Here is a 17,835-nt window from a genome sequence, read left to right on the forward strand (position 1 = left end):
TACCCACTAAGACTAGAAGCCAACTTTGGGACGGGAGAAACTCCGTTTTTTTTTTTTTGATGCTTTTTCTGCACAGTCTGCAATATTATGACCAATTATTGTCAGTAGCCTAATGTAATTTTACAACTCGCAGAGCAACCAAATTATAGTTTACAAAGCTGAAAAACAGACATTTCTAAAACCATTTTTAAAAGTTTAAAACAGCTTTTGTTGTTCAGATATGTTAGTTCACGCATTTATGAGTGTGCCCCTCTCTCTCTCTCTCTCTCTCTCTCTCTCTAGGAGAACAGCAGGAGAACAACTCAGGATACCCATTAAGACTAGAAGCCAACTTTGGGACGGGAGAAACTCCGTGAGAACCACGAGCACAGCCGGATCCCACTGAAGGAATCTAGCCGGAACAACTTTAGCACACTTTCTCCAACATTTACCCTTTCTCTGCATTTCCATCTCACACAGCCTGTGTTCTTAGACAAGTTTTGCGCTGCTGGAAGACAACAAACACATCATTTCTATCAAGACACGTTCGCACTGGAGTGATTTAACCCTAAAGAACAAGGTAAGGGAACTTCACATAAAATTGAGACGTTTTAGGTATTGACTATAGGTTTTAGTTTCCCGTTCATAGCAAATGCACGCACAGGAGGAGATGCGTTTAACATCTCTCAGGATCATTTGCACTATATTGAGACATTGCTCAGATGTACCTGCCTTTGCATTTCCGAAAAGCTTTCAAGCCTCATGAAAGAGTTGAAACACTTCTGCAGTCACGCGGGGAAACGGAGCGGGACTCCCCGCGCTCTTTGAACCTTCTGCCAGAACAAGAGATAGACGGGCTTTTTGCGGTCTGCAAACTCCTGGAAGTTAAAGATTCCAAACACCTTTCCATCAAGCCCGAGCTCGCAGGCTCTTTGAATGTTCGTCTGGATCTCATAGGAGGTGCGATGGGAGTTTTTGGACATTGTGTTGGAGACGCGGTTCCCATGCGCTCCCATCCGCCAGACGCAATTCATCACAACCCGTCCTCGCCCTCTCAATTGTGCGTCTGTTATTCAGTCTTTCATAGTGTTAAATGTCTCTGTCTCCGCTGAGGGCAAAGGCATATAGGGAGTTTTTTCTTTAAATATCTGTTTGCTAGGAACTTCTCCAAACCGTAACGCATAAAAGCACCTGCAAGAAATGACATTTTGGCCCATGTCTACACTGTTGCTTTACAAAATGAACTGTCCTTTTGCTGTTTAGAGAAATGGATGATTTGACAGGAACAACTTATTGCACAAGTCTTTTTTTTTTTTAGCAGTGAGAAGATCGGTTTTTCAGAAATGCATCGTTTATTATTCAAAATCAGTATTTTAGATTCAGTTTACAGTTTATGAATGAATAACGGAAAGTGTATTTTAGATTGGAGTACTCAATTTAAGTTTTAAGCGATCTGATTTCTACATGTCCTTAACAAAGATGCAAACAACCGTAATTTGCATTGTTTCAGGAGTCAGTATAGCCTACTGAATGAAGCCAAATAAGAAATGTACTTACTATGAATATTTAGTTGTTAGCACTGATAGCCTGAAAGTACAGCAAAATTACATTTTAATCACATTTTAGCTTCGCAGTTCACTTAAATAGTCCTGCAGTGTGTTTAATTTAAACGTCCCAACCAATATTATGTTTGTTATAATGGAAACCCACTGCATGAATAATCATTATATGGGAATAGAAGTAGCTATTTAAAGATTAAAAAGTATTGCATGTCACTGCTTGAAATTTCACATCAGCTACCCATCTGCAGCATGCAGTGAGATCTCAGTCCCATTTGCATCCTTTCCTTTCCTTTTTGAGTTTGAATAGTAAATTGTGTGGATTGTTTTAATCTCTCCGATGGGATTGCAAGGATTAGTCTCCTATCAGACACAAACAACTACGAAGTGGATTGCTGGCTACCTGATGTGGTTCCTGGTGAGAGTGATATTTTTCTCTGGGCTGGGAGACGTAATGAAAGGCAGACTCAGAATGAGGGAATTTGAATAACTGTATTTAGCGGCGAGGCCAAGCTGCACTGCCTCCCATCCTCTCTCGGAAATAATGAAACAGGAACAAAAGTCTAAGAACGGGAAGGTCTCTGTTGCATAGCGTATCTAAACCCTTATTTGCATATGAAAACTCTGGCAGGGAAAGAATTCCGCCACTGTTGCAATAGCCATTTGTGTGTCCGACGGAGTGACAGTCCGATGCGGAGATACAGTCGTCCTCACGCTGGTCTTTGTGGGGTCTGACGTGACTATGTGTCATGTCCTGTTGAGGAGAACCAGGGATTTAATCGCAGCTTTTCGAACTTTTTGTGACCCCCTGCTCTTTCATTTCCATATCTGTTTGTTCACAAAGCTTCGGAACTCAAATTCAGTTTGAGATGGTTCATTCAAGTGCGTCCTGTCAGCGAAACATGCAAACAACACCGCTCACATAAGATCATTTTGGTTCTCGGTAGGTAGATGATAAATAAACGCCAGTGGTCTCTTTATTTCCCAGCATGCCCGTTTGTGCGCTTCCTTAGATATGCTCACATGGGTGGGGTGAGGAGGACAAATTGTCCCTAGAGTCCCTGTGAATATCTGTGAGATCTCAAATTCTTCTGACAAAGACAGAAATGAAGTGAACATCAGTCACAGGCCTTCCCGTTCAATGGTCTGTTTTTGTGTGGCACTTGGAGAAAGTGGCCCCTACACCCTCAGCACAGCTGATGAAGAACATTCCCCAATGTGGTACTAATTGGGAGTCCTGAGATAAAGACCTGTGTGAGGATACTTAGAGGTTCGAATGGGACATCCCAGTCTGGACACTCTAGAGTGAGCATATGGGGTTTGACTTTATTAATAATCTTGAAATCGCTTGGAGACGTTACAGTTCACAGCTACTCTGTGTGTGTCTAGCACGCATGTTCTCACACTCTCAAATGTGCCTCAAATGCATAAATATCTTCAAAGATTTTACTCAACAAACGCTGTTCTGGGTCCTTGCCAAAGTAAACGAGCAGCGGACAGCCAAGTGTTCACAGTGGAGTGCTGGACTTCAGCTCTCAAAACAGGCTTCTAACAATTAATCATTGTGCCATTTGGCTGCCCAAGAGCACCAGTGCAGCTCAGGATTGGCATATAGACACAGCCAAAGAACATGTCAAGCACCTCAACTTTAAAGTGCTGATCTCATTTCTAAGAAATCATAACATTTGAGGTGAGAAGGATGCACAGTGGCTGTTCGCTTGCACACTCATTCACTATTCAATACCAAATACCACATAATGAGGTACAGATGAGGCACAGCTGACACTGCCATGTATGCCCAGTGCTGCTCCTGGAGGGCCAGTGTCCTAAAGGGTTTAGTTCCAACCTACCCCACACACTTGCCTGTGGCTGTATCTGAAATTGCCCCCTATACCAGGGCTCTTCAACTCCAGTCCTGGAGGGCTTGCGTCCTGCAGACTTTAGTTCTAGCCCTTATATCACACCCCTGTCTCTAATTTGTAAGTAATTCTGAACACTGTGATTCGCTTGTTTGGGGTGTTTGATTAGGGTTAGAGCTAAACTCAGCAGGACACTGGCCCTAGAGTTGAAGAGCCCTGCCATGTACCCTCAGTCACTATTCCCTACAATACTCCTCTAATACAGTGGTTCCCAACCATGTTCCTGGAGGCACCCCAACACTGCACATTTTGCATGTCTTCATAATCAAACACACCTGATTCAACTCATCAGCTCATTAGTACAGACTCCAAGACCTGAATGTGCAGTTTTGGGGGGCTCCAGGAACGTGGTTGGGAACCACTGCTCTGATATTGTCCACCGAATGAGTGAATGAAAACAAATGAGTGAATTCAGACACTGAGTGCACCGGTAATGCTGCAGACAGCATCTTCTGGCAAGATGAGGTAATTCATTCGTGGGATGCTCACAGTGCATGGGTTTTCTCTAGCTACTAGTCATTAAGTGTACATTGGTTTTACATTCGTTATGTAGGTGCATAATGGGATCGAATGACTGCAGCCAATAATGTCCACTGTGTTTCCAGACACCACTACCAATGGCTGTCCCATCAAATACTGCACTACATCAGTGGTTCCCAACCATGTTCCTGGAGCCTCCAACACTGCACATTAATCAAACACACTTGATTCAGGTCATCAGCTCATCAGTAGTGACTCCACGACCTGAAAAGGGTGTGTAAGACAAAGGAGACATGCGAAATGTGCAGTTTTGGGGGGGCTCCAGGAACATGTTTGGGAACCACTGCACTACATAAGGGTATAACGGGTGACTTTGAATATAACCTGGGAGTTTCTAGGAATCCTAAAGACCTTGATTTACTGGTTAAGGCGTCTTTTATTAGAATTGGAGCCAAACTCTGTGGGATAGTGGCCCTCCTAGAGTAGGATTGGACATGTCGCAAATTATGAAAAACTTGACTAAATTTGAGATTTCCATTGAATGTGGTTTTAAATTTGGTTTATGAATATCATATTTGAGTGGTTATACCAACAACAAAAAAAAAAATAATCTGATCGCATAGCTTGGTTTATTAGTGCAGCAAGACATGGATTGCCAGAATAGATGGACTAACCACCGACTTGTCAGAGTTGCACTGAATAAAACTGCTCCACAAAATCCAACATTGTCCCCATTGTGTTCTACTGTTGAGGCTGGTTTCTTTTCCCACTTCTTTCCAGCTCTGGCTCTGTATGCATGCATGGCAAGGCCGTGAGGAGCCCAGGGGACGAAGCTCACAGTAAATGTCTGTTCAGAGGTTTAGGGATGCGCTGACAGAAGCGGAGAGAAACTCACCCATTCTCCAGTTTCAGGGCGTCGTGCCTCTGTTGAAACAGAATCTGAAATGTTTCCCTTATCTCTGTGGAAATGAAGGCTTTTGCACCTCTGGTGTGATATAGGAGAGTTCACATATGTGACACTGAGCTCCACAGGGAGGAGAGTCAGTATGGAAGCAGTGTGTGTGTGTGTGTGTGTGTGTGTGTGAATGTGCAGTCATATATGTTTAAAAAGCGAGTGAGACAGAAGTGACACCTCCACACAGGTTAGCGCGGTAATGATGGCTCTCCGCTGTTTGTGGCCCGGACCGCTGCAGTTTGATTGACAGGTGGTAGCTGCTCTGGTGCGATGTGTGTTTTCACCCTGTCAGTAGTGCTGCTTTTCATGCACCATACATATGCTACTCATCTGTGTGTGTGTGTTTGTGTGTCTCCCTGACTGAGCCTGTTAGTCCCTGTCTCACCTTGGTGAATTGCACATAATGGGCCCTATCATACACCCGGCGCAATGCTGCGCAAGGCGCGGTTTCAGCCCGACGCAGCTCTCATTTTCCCGTCCTGCACCGCATTGTTTAAAAAGCAAATGCATTTGCACCCATTTGTGCGCCCATGGGCGTGCTGGTCTAAAAAAGAGGGCCCAGGGCGCGCCGACCATTTTCCCGTCGTTAAACTAGCAAAAGTGGATTCGGACACGCATTGAGTGCACCTGCGCCGTGCGCTTTAGACCATGCGCTTAGATCGTTAAAATAGGGCCCTAACACTTCCTGTGGCAATTAATCAGTCTATTATTTGACTGATTGAATCATAGAATTATCTGCTCCTAATTGTTGATCAATCAGTCAGACCTAAAGCCTCTAGACTCCCAGTGGAGATGAATGGCTATTTCATCTGATTTGGATAAACATATTTCAAAGAGAATGACATTTCTGTCTCTAGAAAGATAATTAGAAGAATTGTAACCAAAGGGAATTGTGTTATCCAGAGTGGAATGCAGCCAGATGTTTCTGAAACACCTGACACGAGATTCTTGTATTGCATTTGCTTTTGCAGAATTATCGCTAATGGCTCTTTAGATCGTAGAACGATAATCAAGGAGGTTAAAACGAGGTAAATTACTTAAAGTTAAAGAGTAAACTGTTTAAATAGCACCATTGCATTGTCGTTTTAACTTGCACGTGAAGTGATTAGGAGCATTTTGAGGATGACAATTCAAACATTAGAGCTTGTTGTGTTCAAAGGGTTTAAGCTGTTTAACATTATGAACTTGACTCTACGATCTACCCGCAACACACTCTCTCCCGAAACCACTTCACGGTCCAGTTCATCACACATCTCAGATTTGTACATGGTCCATAAGTGATCCAGGACCCGAATGAACCCGTTTCCGTCACAGAAACAAATTAGGTAAAAACAAATGAATGCAGAAAAAAATAAAAAGGAGCAAAACAAAGTTGACACGATTGCAGCTGACTCTGCCTTCAAATTATCCTTCCCCAAATTACGATCAGACATTCTCCCCAGCACTAATTAAACATTAGCTTTTATTTGTTCCAGATGGGGCTTTGTTTTGAAGTTTTATTTTAGAAAGAGAACCCTTTCTGCTCTGGGAAACACAACGGCATCCAAACCTGACAGGGTTGCAGAGGAAATCCATGTTCCTGTGTTTCTTTGCTTTCTCTTCTTGTTTATAAATTGGAATTTGAGGCAAATGTTCAACAGCCACGTCCCAAGAGAGATACAGTATGATAATTCCTACCCAAATATCATCTGTTGATGATGTCCGGTCGCGCACAAGTTCTTTCCAGTCCCACACATTGACAATCTACACCTTTAGCACATTCATTTTCCCTATTCAGTTCAAGGCTCTCCTATGAACACAGACTTCTTTTCTGGATTTCTAGAAGTAGATGTTATGTTAGATCACTGATTTGGACTAGAAGATATCCTTGTATATCATTAATAAAAGTTCACGACTGTGAGTTAAGATGGATTGCTTTCATACCAGTTGCAAACCATACCAAATTTCACATACTCCTAAGAGCCTCAGACCACATTTTCAAGCAAACTGTTGGTGTGCACCCGAGTTTGGACCAAACAGACTTGGGTCTGCACCAAAAGTCTCCGAAAGGTGTCCTTAAAGGGGTCATATGATGCGATTAAAATTTTTCCTTTCTCTTTGGAACCATAAGCATATCTACATCCCCATATACATATTTAACAATACAAGATGAGAGAGCATCTCTTTTCGGTGTGAGAATATCATATTACTCAATCAGAGCACAAGAGAAAGCAGTGCTCTCTTGTTGTGGAAGATAGAGGAGAGGAAATGTAATGCATGATAAAAGCAATGCCTTGTGTGCAAATGCAGTTAAGTACATTTTGTGATTGACCGAAGTGAAAAGCCCAAGTGTAAAGGAGGGGGGAGTGATAATGTGCTACTTTTAAAAGAAAGGCAAGAGCAAGGCACGTAAAAGAAAGAGAAACAATAGATGAAAGCGGTACTATCTGAGCCTGGCAAATAAAGAGTGAGTGAAGGAGGTCAAGAAAAGTGGGAATAAAGGCAGCAGGAGGGGAGGGATTCCTGGAGAGGTCATTAAGAGGACAAGCACTCACTTTCTGTTAATGACAGTGGAGTATTGCTCTAATCTGCCATCATTAGCCTGATTATATCAGGGGGTTTGGGCTTTGCCTTCAGCTCCAATCAATGGCACCAAATCAATAGAAAGAGGATATCCCTGCAAAGCCAAATCCAGCCTAGAGTGTAGCCCAACACAGCCAGACTCAGCCCAGCACAGCTGAACCAAGTTCAGCTCTTGCTAAACCACCCCATCACAGTCTAATTCAGCACAGCATAGATCTAACACATGTGTGCGGTTTCCAGCACAACGAAAGCCAGTTAAGGCACTACATGTGACCAGATTCTTTTAAATGAAGTACATTACCCATCAAGGCTTTTTTTTTTTTTTTGCTTTTTTTCAAAGAAATTAATACTTTTATTCAGCAAGAATGCATTAATTTGAAAAAAATCAAAAATGGCAGTTAAGATATGTGTAATGTTATAAAAGATTTATATTTCAAATAAATGCTGTTCTTTTAAAATTTCAGTTTGTCAAAGAATCCTGAAAAAAAATATGAAGCAGCACAACTGTTTTCAACACTGATAATAATCAGAAATGTTTCTTGAGCAGTAAATCAGCATATCAGAAAGATTTCTGAAGATCACGTGACACTGAAGACTGGAGTAATGATGCTGAAAATTCAGCTTTGATCACAGGAATAAATTATATTTTAACAGATATTCACATAGAAAACAACTATTCTAAATTGTAATAATGTTTTTAGTCTATTTTTTTTTATCAAATAAGTGAGCAAATAAGAAACCTCTTTCAAAAATGTTACAAAAAATCTTATTGACCTCAGACTTTTGAACGGTAATTTATGTCTACAGTTTTATATCTGTTCTAAAGACTTGTTTACAAAATTTTAACCAAGTGTAAATAATACAAATCATACTGTTTGTCATTTACTTGAAAATGTAATGAAAAGTGCCCAGGACAGATGCAGAAAATCTGTGAATAGTTATAAGCAGGTGTTTAACACCAACCAGACATGGATATTTTTGAACTGTGAGCTCGGACACTCTACACAGGCATTCAAACGGTGCTTAGTGATGGAGCGTGTGTGTGTGTGTGTGTGTGTGTGTGTTCAGTGAGAAGATGTGTGCATCTGTGAGCGTCTCTGAGTGTCTAGATGTTCTCATGAGTTGTTTGAATGTTTGCGTTCAGTATCAACCGCAGCATACCCGTCTTTTCCCCCAGCTGTGCCGCCCCTTGAGTTAAAAAAGCACCAGAACTTCAAAGGTGGTCAGTGAGGACATTCATTTGAATTCATCATCCCAAATCTGCTGTAGTCTGGTTTGTTTGTTGTAGTATGATGGTGCAATCCAGTCATTTAGCTAAATGTTAAGAAGAATTTGTTGTTCATTTAGAATAATGACATCATGGAATGATTTACCTATGTCCTCCATTAGAGTTTTTAAACAGTCATTGGCTGCTATACTGATGGTTTAACTGTCCTTAATTTGCTCCATCACAGATATACTGTATTGATTCTTCAGCTTTAAAGACTTCAAGTAATCAACATTTGAGTTTAATTAATTTAATTAGTTAACGTGTGTTAGCTTTGAGGTCTTCTATATGATTAGTGCACTGCAAAATTCACTTTCAGCAGATAAGCGTATTTTTTTTTTCTCTTTTGGGAAAACAGAGCACATCGATGACTCATCCTGCACTACACAGATTTTCGTCCAATCAAATGCTCTCCTCTATGCCCCTCCCCCAGCAGGTCTAGTGAGTAGCACATCATGTTTAGTGGCCGTGATGTAACTAAAGGCCCATTCACACCAGGAATGACTATAACGATAACTATAAATTTTAAATAATTCTTCAAATTCTTTGAGAATAGTGAAGTCCAACAATAACGACACAGAATAAGGATAACGTTGGAATTACTTTTAGAGTGATTTTTTTTTCCAGCAGATAAACAATAAAACCTTGACAGCCAATCAGAATCCAACCCATAACTGCAGCACAATTATAATAAACAGAACATTATCGTGCTCCGATGTTGGACACTAATAAAGTTAATGTGAAAAAATGGAATGAAGACTGTGCTCATCAAGGCATTTCATCAGGTTTTTGAGAATTAAATTCCATTCTCCTGTTCGATCACTGTCAATCTCTCTCTCTCTCTCTCTCTCTCTCTTTAGGATGACGTGGATGTGTGGATGTTATGGTTTGGTGTTACTCGTCTTGGGGGTGATGGGACAGAAACTGCCCACACGTGATGAAGGCCTCTTTCAGATGCAGATCAGGGATAAAGCTCTGTTTCATGACTCTTCTGTCTTGCCAGATGGAGCCGAGATCAGCGGATACCTGTTCAGAGATACACCGAAAAGGTGAAATCATACGTCACATAAATAGACATACACACTTTTCTTTACATATTTGCAGTTATATAAAGGTAATTAAAATGACTAAAGATTAACAGAATCCCAGTCTTTAACCCTACACCTAAAAGCAAACTTTTTGCACAGTATTTTTTTAACACACACACACACACACACACACACACACACACACACACACACACACACGCATTCTTCCATCATAGAAACATAGCTGGCTGCAATATAACAAAGAGTGAAAAATTTAAGGGGGTCTGAATACTTTCCGTACCCAATATATATATATATATATATATATTAAAATGACTATTAAAAATTTATTTATTTATTTATATTTATGATGCCCCCATATTTCCTCAAATTGAGTTTAGATTTAGTTTTTTAACAATAGTGGTGGAAATCGCAAATTTAGGCTCTTCTGTGTGTTAAATTGAAGACATACGCTTTTCCTGTTTTTAAAATGTCCTTCATATAAACAAATTTGGACGGAAGGGTTATAATCATGTGCATTTGGATGTGTCTTGTGTGTGGGAAGAAGAAATATGGAATCTATCATCAGAGCCATAATGCATCAGATGCGGATGAGACATGCATTATGAATGAGATGCTGGAAACGACCGCATGTGAGTGTGTGTTTGATGAAGCATTGTTTTGAGAAGCAGGTGCACTCAAATGGACGAATATTATCCGTGTTCACCACGTCCGTCAAACTGCACCACATGCGAGGTCTTAGCAAAAGGCTGCAGGGTTATTTTAGCTGAGGATCCTGGATGAATTAATCAGAACTTACATACCACAGATGATCGCAGGCTGAGCTATTCGCAATTTAAAACGCCTTATAGTAACAACAAATCTCCCCGTTTCTCGTTTGATGTCCATGCCAGTGATTCTGTAAATGTCGTGTCCTGCTAATGAACTGCAGTATTCTCAAATATAGCTGATTACGTTGAAGTCTAGCGTACATCTGTCATAATTATTTTACAGAATGTGGAGTTGAAAGGTGTTTCTGCTCACAGAAGGTCTGATTAAAAGCTCAGACTATGTTTGGAATGAAACACTATCATGCTACTTATACTAATTATGCAGTATATGTGTATGTCCAGTAGATATTTCATGCAATATCTAAACACATTTGTCAAAATGTGCTGTGTACAACAGACCACACTGTGCTGTATCCCATAATGCAATGTGCTCAACTTGACCTTCCATTTCCAGTAAGATAAATGATCTCGAAGTATTGTCCATCATGATTTTTTATTTATTTTTATTTTATTATTATTATTATTTTATTTATTTTTTTTACATCAAGAGACATTTAAAATTTTAAGTTTGGTAAATATCGTTTATTATTTATTTTATTTTATTACAATTTTAGATTTATTTTATTTTATTACAGTTTTAGATTTATTTCATTGCATTTTTAGATTAGATTTTATTTTCCTATAAATGAACCGACCCAATCTCATGAAAAAAAAAAAAAAAAAAAAAAAAAAAAAAAAAAAAAAAAAAAAAAAAAAAAAAAAAAAAAAAAAAAAAAAAAAAAAAAAAAAAAAAAAAAAAAAAAAAAAAAAAAAAAAAAAAAAAAAAAAAAAACGTTACTATTTTACAGGATGACGATTTTGTATAAATTTGTATAATGTGATTTGTATGGGGTAAAAATGGTATTATTATTATTATTTTTTTAGAAAAAGTAAGCATGATGGGGGTGCACCCCTAAACCTAATCTTAAGCATGTAAGAAGATCTTATGAAAAGATGATTCTGTACAAAATAATATTGTAAATACGAAGTCAAATTAACTACCAATTGGCCAAAATGTAAAATAGTTACAAACTGCCATAAGAGTGAAATGCACTGTCAAAAGATGCAAATAAAACCAAAATATTTAACGAGAAAATACTATTTCAGTTTTTCCACATACAAATTTCATGTTGAATTCATTGTGTTATTTGCCATTTCTTTGTAATTAGTTGTGAAATTTACTAGCAATTTCTAAGTGAAAATTGTTTCAAATACATTTTTTTTTTAGTGTGGATATCATTCATACATACTCTGTTAATTTAACTAATTTTAATTGAATTGTGTATAATCACATAATGCTTTCTGTTTCACACACTATTTTTAAAAGAAATAGTAGGCAGTATTCAGTCTATTCTTGCACTTAGCAGGCTAATATTTCAGTTCGCAGATAGCATTAGAAATAGTTTGCAGCTGAAATACACCAGCTGTGTTTGGTGTGGCTTTTATAAGACATCTCCCATGTGCAATGCATTGTCAAAAGTATGCTAATTCAGTGGCAACACAGAGCTAAAAACGCAAACAAAGCTAGCGGAAACGTGTCGAGACAGCAAGGCTAATGTAGCAGCGCTGTGTTTGGGGAATATGGTCCTAATTCGGTAGCGGTCTCTGAAAGGCCAGCTAGTTCTAATTTCAGTATATTGTGTCTTGGGACGGGTTTTAATATATCTCAAGTACTTTTAAAGACGAAACATGACTGCAGTCAGGCGGGCTAAATTAGCAACACCATTATGCATAACCTTGCTAAAATGGCAGTCTTATACTTAGGGACTTGTGCTTTTTTTCAAGCCCTAATGTGGAAAGTATTGTTATACACCTTGTTATGTAACCTTTTATATAATTTTAAGCTAAAAAAGTGCATCTGTTTATCTAAAAAAGACCTAAAAATATGGCTAGTTTTCACACAGTCATCAAATCCGATTCAGTCCAAGCAAAGAGCACATATGCTATTCAACATACAATGAGTCAGGCTTAATTTCCTGTATGATTTCAGTGCATGCTAACTTTCCTCGCATTTGCAGGTACTATTTTGTGGTGGAGGAAGACAACACTCCTCTGTTGGTGACGCTGACACCTTGCGATGCTCCTCTTGAGTGGAGATTGACGTTGCAGGAGCTCCCAGAGGACCGCAGCGGGGAAGGATCAGGTATCCAAATTAAATCTCCCGATCGATGTTGCAACTCTGCAGTAATTTAAAACTTGATTTCCATGTAAACATTCTAAACTATTATTAGAAAAACTGATCTTAGATCTGTGGAACAAGAGAACATCTTCCATAGTCATTCAATACAGCTAAAGGGTTAAAGAAGACATCGGTGTCTCCTTCCATGTATCTCCAAAGGATTAAACTTGATTAGGAATCATTCATAGAGGAAAATATGTAAGAATTCAGAATTCAATCATAGAGGAAAATATGTATATAATATAATAAGTAAAAATGAATGTCCTACAGATGCCCCCTTGGAAAAATAACTCTATATTCATTTGAAAAGCAGCACGGCTGCATGTAAATATGTGTTTTCTGTGAAGTACTGTGGAGCGTGTCCAGTGTGGGTCAGTGTTTTCCGCCGTGGACAATCATTAGCCCTGTTAGTGCGTCAGTGTGTATTTGTGATGTGTGAATTTGGGCCCAGTGTAACCACACTTGCAATGTCTGCAGACGTAAAAGCCTGAAAGTAAGAATCAAAAAAGTAAAATGGAGTGAATCTTGTATAGGGATATATAGGGGTGAATCTCATAAAACCTGTCAAGTACATGTCCAGGTGACCCCAAAATAGAAAAAATTGTAGTGAAATGTGACCTAGACATGCTTTCAATCACACAGCCGTAGGATTCCTCCCACTGTTCCCATCAACTCTGTGCATGTGTGCAAAAAAAGGTTGTGACCGGCATTCGTCTTCAAAGCAAAATTTAAAAAACTTGTTCTCCCTTTTAGCTGTACTCTGTCCTCTTTTGCCCTTCCTCCTGGTACTTTTCTCGTTTCTTCCCTTTTTCCCATCACCCTCTCTCTACATCTCTCTTTTTCCATCTGGACAGTTTCCTAAAAAAGAAATCAATAAAGTTCTACAAAACACCCTTGTGTTTCACTCCACACACATGGAGCAGCACAGCGGTTTCAGTTAAAGTGCGTCTGTTCGCGTGTCTTTGAACCCTAATGTATAGGACCGAACTGGGGCAGAAGCTGCTGTGTCAGAAGTGTTTGCAGAACATGTCCATGTGTGAGCTTACATGAAGACACGAGTGTCTCCCTGTGAGACGACAAGCTTCTCTGATCATCTCTGTCTTCTTGTGCCGTAATGACTCCCAGGTCCTGGGTTTCCTCCTTCCTCTCAGTCTGTGGCCCAATATGGTTGTCCTGGCTGATGAAATGCAGAGACCCCCATCATTCACTGCTGTACAGTTGGGTTTTACGATTTAGATTTTTTTTTTTTTTAACAAAACACATGTGTAATGATCGTACTGCTACGCCGTGACTTGGCTGTGATTGGGAGATCCTGAAAGACAAATCAGTCACAGTTGATGATATCCGCCTTCAGACTCATTTCCTTGCTCACATACACATTCAGTCATTTGCAGCTGCAATAACTCAAACACACATACACACACTCTAGTGGGACTGGACCATAGGAAAGAACATTTCAATTGAGATCTCTTCAATATTTGCTTGACTCCCTTATTTAACACACCTTATTCAGATCATCAGCTTGTTAGGAGAGAGCTCCATGAACTGAACTGAGTGTGTCAGATAAGGGAGACGTACAAAATGTGCAGAGCGGGGGGTCCCCAGGACCAGGATTAAGAACCACTGCTCTAGAGTTTCAGAAAAGAGCTCAGCAATGACTCAAATTTTGCTATTCACCTGTTTTTAGAGCTCTATGCATTTATATTTATGCAAACCTTGCATTCAATGGGAATCAAACCCATGACCTTGGTGTTGCCAGAGTTTAAGCTACATAAATACTTATTGTGTGTCAACAATTGTCTCATTTGGGTCTACTTTATTTCCCCTAAAGAATGGAGACAAACACATCTGAGACAAAGTTGACATTTCAAACATAAGTCAGAACTCCATTTAGTCCCTTGAGCTACTTCTTTGCAATACACTGTTTCTCTGGTTAATTGCAGGACTACATTATAAATGAAATGCAAACAAGGACATGGAAGCATTTTTAATTTTTGTTATCTTTTTTTGAGGTACAGCAGTCACAGTAAATAAATACTCAAACACAAGTCTTTTCCCATGTTTGCGGAATATATCTTCTGGGAGCCGGTCTGTGAGTGCAATGCGTGTTCATTTAGTTCTCTGGTTCACAAACATAATATTATGTTTTCTTGCCCAGCTGATTGGAGAGGGTTTGGAAAGGAACTCAAGGAACGGTGAAGCCACAAGGCGTCTCTGTGTAGCTTAGAGTTCCCTGGGAAGGCATAGTGAAAGTCGCCCTCTGATGTGCAGGGTTGTTTGGATACAAAACATAGCAGACTAGTGGCTAACGTCCAGCGGAGCAGGTAGCACCCAGTGACCTCACAAGGATTAACACATTAAACGATGCTTTTTCCGTTAAAATGGAAATAGGTGCTTCTTTTTCCAGTGGTGTTAATTGGGCTATGGGGAGACAGCGGAAAGTAAACAACTAGATGAGTTTTTTTGTAGTGGTGAGGGAAATGCGTCATTATGTGGCAGTTAATGTTAAACGTCTCAGTCATTGATGTTCAGAGAGAGCTTAAGTGTGTACATCCATTTGTTCAACAGTTTATGTGGCTTGTGTTTGTGTGTGGTTTAAACAAGTCATCATTCAAAATGTGCATCTCCAAATAGCACCAAGCAGTTTTTCCCCACAGAATGGGCCTTGTTTTTGATGTTTGTGGTTTGTTCTGTGGGGACACTCATTTCCTCATCATCTTTTGATTTTTTTTGTGCTTGTTTCCCAAGGTCTAATTTTGTGAATCTCTCTGTGTCTTTTGTGTCCCAGGTGAGCCAGAACCTCTAGAGCAGCAGAAACAGCAGGTCACGGCCAATGAGGGGACCGAACTCTTTACTTACAAAGGAAATGACGTTGAGTCGTTCATCTCCACTAGCTCCCCTTCGGGCTTGTACCAGCTGGAAATCATCTCCACCGAAAAGGACAGCAACTTCAAGATTTACTCTACCACAACTCCCGAGTCCGACCAGCCATACCCGGAGCTGCCTTATGACCCCAGGGTTGATGTTACCGCATTGGGTCGTACTACTGTCACGTTGGCCTGGAAGCCCACTCCTACTGGCTCCATAATGGGCCAGCCGATCCATTACTGTGTGGTTATTAACAAGGAGCACAACTTCAAGAGCTTATGTGCAGCGGAGGCCAAGATGAGCTTAGATGAAACCTTCATGATTGCTCCAAAACCCGGTCGGGATTTCAGCCCCTTTGACTTTGCTCATTTTGGTTTTGTCCCATCTGAGAATGATTTCAAGGATCGTTCCCTCACCACCAACAGAGCTCTGAGCAACAAGATGAGTCGCACATATATATCCAAGCCCAAAGTGGCAGACATACAGAAAATTTGCATAGGCAACAAGAATATTTTTACCGTGACGGACCTAAAGCCAGACACACAATATTACTTTGATGTGTTCGCCGTCAACACAGGCACCAACATGAGTACTGCGTTCGTTGGCACTTTTGCCCGCACCAAGGAAGAGGCCAAGCAGAAGACAGTGGAGCTCAAGGATGGGAAAGTAACTGATGTTTTCATTAAGAGGAAAGGCAGCAAATTCCTTCGCTTTTCCCCTGTCTCCTCTCACCAGCGCGTCACGCTGTTTGTGCATGCCTGTCTGGACGCAGTGCAAGTTCAGGTGCGGCGTGATGGGAAGCTTGTTCTTTCTCAGAATGTGGAGGGTGTCCGTCAGTTCCAGCTCCGAGGAAAGCCCAAAGCCAAGTACCTGATCCGTCTGAGAGGGTCCCGCAAGGGTGCCTCCACCTTGAAAGTACTGGCCAGCACACGTGCCGGAGGCAAGCAACCTTTCCCTGCCCTACCTGAGGATACCCGCATCAAGGCTTTCGATAAGTTGCGTACCTGTTCTTCCGTCACCGTGGCTTGGCTTGGCACACAGGAGCGCAACAAATACTGTGTTTACAGACATGAAGTTCCCGAAAGTTACGGCGAAGAGCATCGGCGCCGAGAGCAGAACCAGTGTGCTGGACCGGAGAGCCGTCGCAAGTCTGAGAAAGTGCTTTGCAAGTACTTCCACAGCGCCAACCTGCAGAAGGCAGTCACTACCGAGACCATAACGGGCCTCGAGGCAGGAAAGAGCTACCTCCTGGATGTTTATGTGGTGGGACACAGCAGCTACTCAGTCAAGTACCAGAGCAAACTGGTGAAAACAAGGAAGTACTGTTAAAAAACAGAGACTCCGAAGCACAGACTCTGCACAGAAGTAAATATATTATATATATAATGAGAAAAAAAGAAGTTTATTTAACTCGAAGTGATATTCTACTAAGGAGAGTTTTGCAGACTGACTACTTGCGCACAATGCTAATGCTAACGTTGCATGTGTCGCGGTTACTGAACTGCCTGTAGAGTGAGATATCAACCTTTGTATTTATGTTTACATTACCAAGTCGAGTCAAGTCGAGTCTGGCGCTCTCAGGCGACCTAAGGCACCTGAAGGTTTTGGTCTCAGGGGGTGCCATCGCTGTTGCTACGCAAAGAGTCCCTGTACTGCATCCTCAATGCCATGGAAATGGGAGTTTGGAGGAGTTGCGGTTCTCTTTTAGCCACTGCATGCACCATTTGTCTGCCTTATGTCTATGTTCTATTTGTGCGTTTGTTTTGGTTTTTACGCTAGTCATCGCAGAGGTAGCTCCATGACTCCTTCTCTCCGCTCTCCTGCCCTGTATTAAAAACATGGTTTAGAAGACTTTTTTAAATTATTTCATACTTCTTAATGTTTTATTTTTTAAACTATTTTTTTGTTATTGACAACAGTTATTAGTGATAAAAATGTGTTTCAAATCTATATGAAAGTTAACGTTGTTGAAGCGTTTCTCCGCTGTCAGTTTGTGTGTGTATAATCTCAGTTTGTGAATCTGGTATGTGTAAATGTGTCTCATCTCTGTGTCACATGTACAGATTTTCTCTGCCAATATTCATGTACATAAAACACTAAATATAGACATCTGTAATCCCAGCGGTTCTGTGTTTCTCTGCCAGGATGATGTATAGTAATATATAGATATGAAGTAAATCATCTTTCACATGACTCATAGTAATGCATG

At 40.5% G+C, this 17,835-nt stretch overlaps 1 protein-coding gene across 1 annotated transcript; it reads left to right on the forward strand.

Annotated features, from left to right (window-relative positions):
* Positions 1–286: 286 nt before the first annotated feature.
* Positions 287–17,742, forward strand: LOC107710242 (protein NDNF-like). The gene is made up of 4 exons (XM_016514979.1): positions 287–559; positions 9,582–9,770; positions 12,598–12,722; positions 15,547–17,742. Exons 2-4 carry the CDS (start codon positions 9,583–9,585, stop codon positions 16,953–16,955), a joined length of 1,722 nt encoding a protein of 573 aa, XP_016370465.1. The 5' UTR covers positions 287–559; position 9,582; the 3' UTR covers positions 16,956–17,742.
* The last annotated feature ends 93 nt before the right edge of the window (positions 17,743–17,835 follow it).

The sequence above is a fragment of the Sinocyclocheilus rhinocerous genome, unplaced genomic scaffold, assembly GCF_001515625.1.
Source record: "Sinocyclocheilus rhinocerous isolate Xijiao unplaced genomic scaffold, SAMN03320098_v1.1 scaffold1167, whole genome shotgun sequence".
Taxonomy (NCBI): domain Eukaryota; kingdom Metazoa; phylum Chordata; class Actinopteri; order Cypriniformes; family Cyprinidae; genus Sinocyclocheilus; species Sinocyclocheilus rhinocerous.

Excerpts from the sequence above, each read along its gene's own strand:
- LOC107710242 (XM_016514979.1), top strand. The coding sequence starts at position 9,583 with ATGACGTGGATGTGTGGATGTTATGGTTTGGTGTTACTCGTCTTGGGG. Across the intron at positions 9,771-12,597 it reads TTCAGAGATACACCGAAAAG|GTACTATTTTGTGGTGGAGG; the intron begins GTGAAATCATAC and ends TCGCATTTGCAG. Across the intron at positions 12,723-15,546 it reads CCGCAGCGGGGAAGGATCAG|GTGAGCCAGAACCTCTAGAG; the intron begins GTATCCAAATTA and ends TTTGTGTCCCAG.